Raw genomic sequence first — 6000 nt, 5'->3', positions numbered from 1 at the left:
GATTAGTTGAACCCCCGCCGTGGGAGTAACAACCCCTGCGGTCCGGTCGGTGAGCACGGGTGTCCGAGCGGCAGGCCTGGCCGTCTGGGGGTCCTCCCCGGGATCAGGCCACGTCCTGGGGAGGAGATAGCGGCGTCTCCAACACCCTGACAGCGTGAGGCATCCCTGGCAGCTTGCGCGGGGCCTCCCCCGCAGCCAGTGAGCGTGATGAGCTGTCAGAGCTTCTTGAGGCCATTTTGCTAAGTCACATCTAAAAATGAGTTTTATACATTTAGTTAAATAGGAGCTCTAGTAACTCATTTACTGCCATTGACGGCTAAAGACGTCAAAGATGAATTTGGATTTTTTTTCCCGCGGCTGGTAATGAAAGTTAAAAAAAAAAGTGCCATTAAAAAGACTAGCAGAAATGATGGCCATCAAGTCGTGTCCTGTCCAATTACGTCCTTCACATCGGAGAATTTAATGTTGGCTTTAAACAACAAAATAGCGACAATTCATTAATACCGTCCGTCACATTGACGAAGTGAAAGACGATTTACGAGGGGGGTTTTCTTTTTACGTGTACCTTTTACGAACATCTGGTGGTTATGGGGAACGCATTCTGTATGGGACGTATAGAACTTAATTTGATCTAAAAATGCTCCATTTAAAAAATAAATTGTCATCTTCATTTATTGAACATTGTTTATTTAAATAATTAAGAATTCAGTTCATTTAGCGCAGTTATGGCATAAAGCACAACTATTACAGCCCAGCGCATGTAAGAACGTTCATTTCATCTTTTTTTTTCTCCCCCACCCCCCCAAGATGCAAGGCCCCTCTCATCTCTCCATTAGCATAGCTGAGCCATGACACTCGGGTGTGGAGTCATTTGCAATGAGCACATACCTCCCCATCTACGCCCCGCCGGCCGGCTCCTCGGTGTGGCAGACGCTGCACAGCGGGGGAAAAGCAACAACAGGGTCATTTGCCCCCACAATCCCTCTTTACACATCTGAGCTTGACTTGAGAAAGCAAAAACAAAAAATGGCGTTAACAAACCGGCGGAACAAGCTGGAAAAAACAAAAATGAACTAGCCGGTCATTGGTGACTTTTATTTCATCTATGTGGTTTGTTTTAAAAGCACTTGTTTGCGATACAGACCCAACATTTTTTTTTTTGATACACGTACTGCGTATGTCAAACATTCTTGCCCTCCCCACCCCCCAAAAAAAGGAGATGCGACTGATACATTGCTGACATGGACCAAATCAAAGCGAAAATTTAAACAACAAAAGACAACAGAGCCATTGTTTGGCATCATCGGTGAAAAAACATGAAATTGTACTAAAAAGTTTCAGTCTTGAAAATAAAGGATGCTCGTCGGCGGCCTTGACGTTGAAGTAAGGCAAATTCCCTCCCAAAAATGGTTAGTTTGCAAATAAAGAAAAAGACTGGTGAGAAGATACTTGAAACAGTGAACAACCCCCCCCCACGCACACACTTTCAACAAAGAACAAGATGTTCTTATGTACAACGTCAAAAAAAAAGTGAAAATGGAAGATTTTTTTTTTTTTTAGGCTACATATTCGAAAGGCAGTGACACCTACAAATCCTATTTTACTTTTTGGGCAGCAATACAAAATAATTTATCTACAGTCCCATCTAGGAGTTCTAATAGATTTGTCCTCTATTTCGATAAATGCTGACTTTATGAGCAGAAATACAATTAAATTAAAGTAATACGAGACAAAGAGCACCATACAACCCTGTCCCCGCTCCCTTCTGAAAAAAAAAAAAAAAAATCGGACGAGGAGATTTTTCTGGGAAGCAAACGGCAGCAGAGCTGATTGCACAAACGTGTAAATAACTGAATGTTTGGATGTCTAGTCAACAAGTTGCTTTTCTACCTGTGTCCTCTCAGAACTGAAGGCTGACCCACTCGCGTTGCAGCCTCGCTTCGTCTCCCTCCTGAAAAAATACTCAGAACCATGAATGTTGCCAAAGTGCGACGAAGCAAACCAACACAACATTTGGCGGCGGCAACACTTGACGCCAAACGAGAGCGATCCAACCTCCTGCACGTGTGTGTCGTCACACACGGTCAATCCCAGGTTAGGATTCAAGAGGCGTTCGGGACGCAGGACCAAGAGGGTGTCCGTTGGATATTTTCTCCGTGTTGTGGAACAGCGTAAGATGGGCTGCGCTTTGGTGGCTGGTGGCGCGTTTGTGGGCGTGGGCGAGAAAAAAAAAAGTCTGACAGGAGAGCGTCTAATAGAGGAGGATGCGGCGCTCGATGGCCTTGCGGCAGATGGGACACTCGCTCATGCGGTCGCCGCACAGCTGGCAGGTCCCGTGGCCGCACATGAAGATCATGTTCTTGAGCCGGTCCAGACACACGGGGCACATGGTCTGCGGAGGCAACGGAAGGAAGCACGGACGAGGGGACACTTGTTACGGTTGACGGTTTAGGATTTGAAAATATTAAGAAGAATTAAAATAACAATGGGAAAACGATCTTACATAATATTCTAAATTGAGGCCACAAAACGGGTATGAAGTGCAAATGAATCATATTTTTATGCCATGAAAACAATATAATGAGTTGACAACTGTGATTTGAAGTGAATCGAATTGTTCTTGAGAAACATCAACCTTATCTTTTAGAGAATATGCATTCAATTTGCTTACAAACAAAGTTCTGTATTAAATTGTAATAAAGCATTTTTTTGCACGTTCTTACTACTTTGCGGCAAAAAATGAACATTTTGTGCGCATATTGCATCAATATTATATACAGCCAAAATGTTAAAAAAAATTCAAAGCTTCAAAATCCGATTGGACTTTGTTCACGAAAATGATGGCCAATGAACATTTTGAGTTTTGTTGTTCTTGTTCACGCTTTTGTCAACCACAATCTTATTGAATAGAAACACGTCATTTGTTGTGTTTTTATTTTGGAGTGAAATTCTTCATAAATCAACTAACCAACTCAATTGTTGGAAAGCGTATCGCTACTAATAAATCTAGATATTTACACATTTACTATTTTTAACGTCAAAAAGCAAGAAATGTGGCTGATGTGTTACATTTGTAATTAAAAAAAATAAAAAAACAATTGAAGGTTGCGTTGAATAATTCCCATATTCCCATTCATTTTGTTCACGAAACGCCTCAAATGTTCGTCGTGTTGCATCTGTCCACCTGCTCCTTGATGTCCTGCAGCTGCTGCTGAAGCTTCTGAACATCAGCGTTGACATTGGTGTTGTCCTTGTCCCGCTGCAGGGCGGGGATGTTGCCGCTAGCTGTCGGGACACAACCCAGAGACGTTGAGAGGAAATACCGCCGTTTCTTCAACCACTCGCTCTGCCAACGCTTTGACGAATTATCTTACAAGCAGAAGGACCACATCTGGCGGAGCGATCCTTTAGCCTCGTGTTGCTGTTTTAAGAGATATTATCGAAATATATTTGGCATATTAAGGTTGACAGCAACTGTAAAAAAAGACCAGTGGAACGCCGCCTCAATGAGGAGATGATTACGAGTTAAACAGATTGCCACATTGGTGAGGTCATGAAATCCAAAACGTGAGCTACATGAACAGGAATAACAATCGGTGCCATTGCTCGTCATTAAAGAATGTTTTGAATAAATAATGTGGTGTACGTTAGGGATGAAAACGATATACCGTTAGAAAGTGATGAAGATCCTAAGGGTTAGTATCACACTTTCAGATTTTCATCATCGTTAAATGATGCCCAAAAATGACCAGCATCAGTATTTGTCTTTGTGTGTGTTTACATTCTTTTAGTAACATCGTGAGACACCGATAAAGACATTTTCATACTTTCATCTCTAGTGTATATATGCCACGTGCATAGCATTTCCTGGACTATAAGGCGCACCCGTATACAAGACGCAGCTACATTTTTGGGGGGAAAACAACAACAACAACAACAACAACAACAACAACAACAACAAACAATGATATAGACGCCGCAGCAGGCTGTAAGCCGCAGTTTTCTATGTTGAAAAAATAATTATTTTTTTTTTTACTGTGAATGCACATAAAGGTACAAGAAAAAAAAAAAAGAAAAGATTTATTTCGCATATTTTCTTAACTATAGAGCGCCCCCCTACCCGCTGAAAGAAAAATCAACAGAAAAAACGCAGGGTTCAAAATCATCGTCCACCCAAACAGCCACGGCGATCTGTATGAGAAAATGAAGTTTCACACAACTCTAAAAGCCTCCTTCCCCTCCCGTTCTTATTTTTATTTACTTATTTCAACTTCTTTAGTTACTTTACTTTGTTATTGTTGGTGAAAAAAAAACAAAACTGCGTATACCATTGTTCAGAACACACAGGCTAAACACAGTTCCTGTATTGGATGAAATTTGATTGTGCAAGTTTCATATACAGCACTCATTGCTACAGTTTGTGTGTGTGTGTATGTGTGTGCTGCAAAGAAGAAGACAGAGGGAGGGGGGCAGGGCAGCAGTGTGGTCAGAGCACTGATACGGGAGAGGGGACAGTGGAGGCATACTTACACCAACTTAGTGCCAGATTGTTGGGCTGGAGAAGATCCTGCGATCCCCCTGCCATAGAGTTCGAGCTCCCTGCTGGGAATAACCAGTCACATTGTTACAGCAGCTCGAGTGACAAGCGGAACTACGCACTACAAGCCTCGAAAGCGAGGTTCAAAGAGAGATTTGAAGAAGAAGCCAGCAGGAAATAAGAGGGGAGGGGGGACAGAGCCGTTTTGCACGAGTCCTAATTGACTCGCGAGCATGTCATGCACCTGATTATGAGCTGATGTTGCTGCGATCAGAAAGGGGAATCAAATGTCAATGCTGCCCCGTGCATGGGTGTGTGCCTGCTCACCCTAAAGACAACCGCCCCGTGCGGACACAAATACATTTGTGAACTTGCAACAGTTTCCCTTTTAACTCAACACAAAACAGAATATGTGAGATGTACAACTGAACCAGAGAAAAAAAAAAGGCCTATCGAATCTAAAAGACTTTTCCCATTTGGTAAATGTACATTGAGTCATAATAGATAAAAACACACAGCAAATCATAAACATTGATGATTTCAAATTCATGGCAATAGACATAAGAAAAGTCATGCAAACATGAGAGAAGACATGCTTCAAACGAGGCAGCGGCAGAAGAAGGGGAGGAAAAAAAAAGTCAAGAAAGAAACATTAAAGGAATTAAAAGGGAACGTGTGGAAGATTCACTCACTAATGTCATCATCATCATCATCATCATCCATATCATCATCATCTGCGGCATCATCATCATCATCCTCCATACCTTTCCCCCCACAACAAAGCACGAAGGGGGTCCGGCGCTCCACCACAGCCCGACACTGTACGCACTTCTTCATGAGGCTGGCACAGTCTGGACGCGCAAAAAAGCAAAGCGATTAACATCGTCACACGTCCAACCTGACGTTCGTGTCCAACGTGTCGACGTTCAGAGGAGCGCGACTTACTCTCACAAGCGCACATGTGGCCGCAGGGCTGGAACAACACAGCCGCCTTTTTGTCGGAGCACACCACGCACTCCTCGATCTGGAAGGGGGGCGGAAATGGACAAATCAATGCCGCTCCTCAAATAGTTGCCTCTAATTTTTGTATTCAATCAGGAAAACAAAATCAGCCATTTGAACTGGCGCCATGTCAACTAATAAACATTTTTTCCTATGGAGCAGTGCCCCCCCCACCACAACTCTAAATAATTGCATTTCCGTTGCAAAACAAACCGACACCGTCGAGTTAATGCTCGCTGCGCACAATGGGAAAGGAGAGCGCCACTGCCCACTAGTGGAGTGGATGTGCAATTACACTTTGTTATAGAACAGCAAAAAATAAAATAAAAATAAAATACACTTTCCACGGGGTCACACGCGCCCCCTCGGCATGGCAGTGATCGACACTAGAGGTTCAAAAGTAGAATGACGCATGGTCGTTATGCGGCTAGCAAGCAAACGACATCAATAAAATATGGAGC

The 6000-nt window shown here is 43.1% G+C and overlaps 1 protein-coding gene across 5 annotated transcripts in view; it reads right to left on the bottom strand.

The window, feature by feature from the left end:
* Nucleotides 1–809: 809 nt before the first annotated feature.
* Nucleotides 810–6000, bottom strand: part of mib1 (MIB E3 ubiquitin protein ligase 1) — a 43587-nt gene continuing 38396 nt past the window's right edge. The window contains exons 18-23 of one of the 5 annotated variants that reach the window (XR_015846138.1): nt 5483–5561; nt 5230–5388; nt 4531–4602; nt 3185–3285; nt 1891–2392; nt 810–933 (exon numbers count right to left, since the gene is read on the bottom strand). Coding sequence is in view for 4 of the 5 variants with exons in the window: in XM_088310967.1 (XP_088167093.1) it covers nt 2252–2392; nt 3185–3285; nt 4531–4602; nt 5230–5388; nt 5483–5561 (552 nt within the window). In the remaining variant the exon portion in view is untranslated. Of the gene's footprint in view, nt 934–1027; nt 2393–3184; nt 3286–3374; nt 3422–4530; nt 4603–5229; nt 5389–5482; nt 5562–6000 lie in introns of those variants that run through there. The other 4 variants (XM_088310967.1, XM_088310968.1, XM_088310969.1 and 1 more) reach the window with 4 other exon arrangements.

This window comes from Idiotropiscis lumnitzeri, chromosome 12, assembly GCF_059441095.1.
Source record: "Idiotropiscis lumnitzeri isolate Australia: NSW breed Sydney's pygmy pipehorse chromosome 12, RoL_Ilum_1.0, whole genome shotgun sequence".
Lineage (NCBI taxonomy): Eukaryota > Metazoa > Chordata > Actinopteri > Syngnathiformes > Syngnathidae > Idiotropiscis > Idiotropiscis lumnitzeri.
Note: the sequence above shows the minus strand (reverse complement) of the source record. Positions and strands in the feature narration are given on the sequence as shown.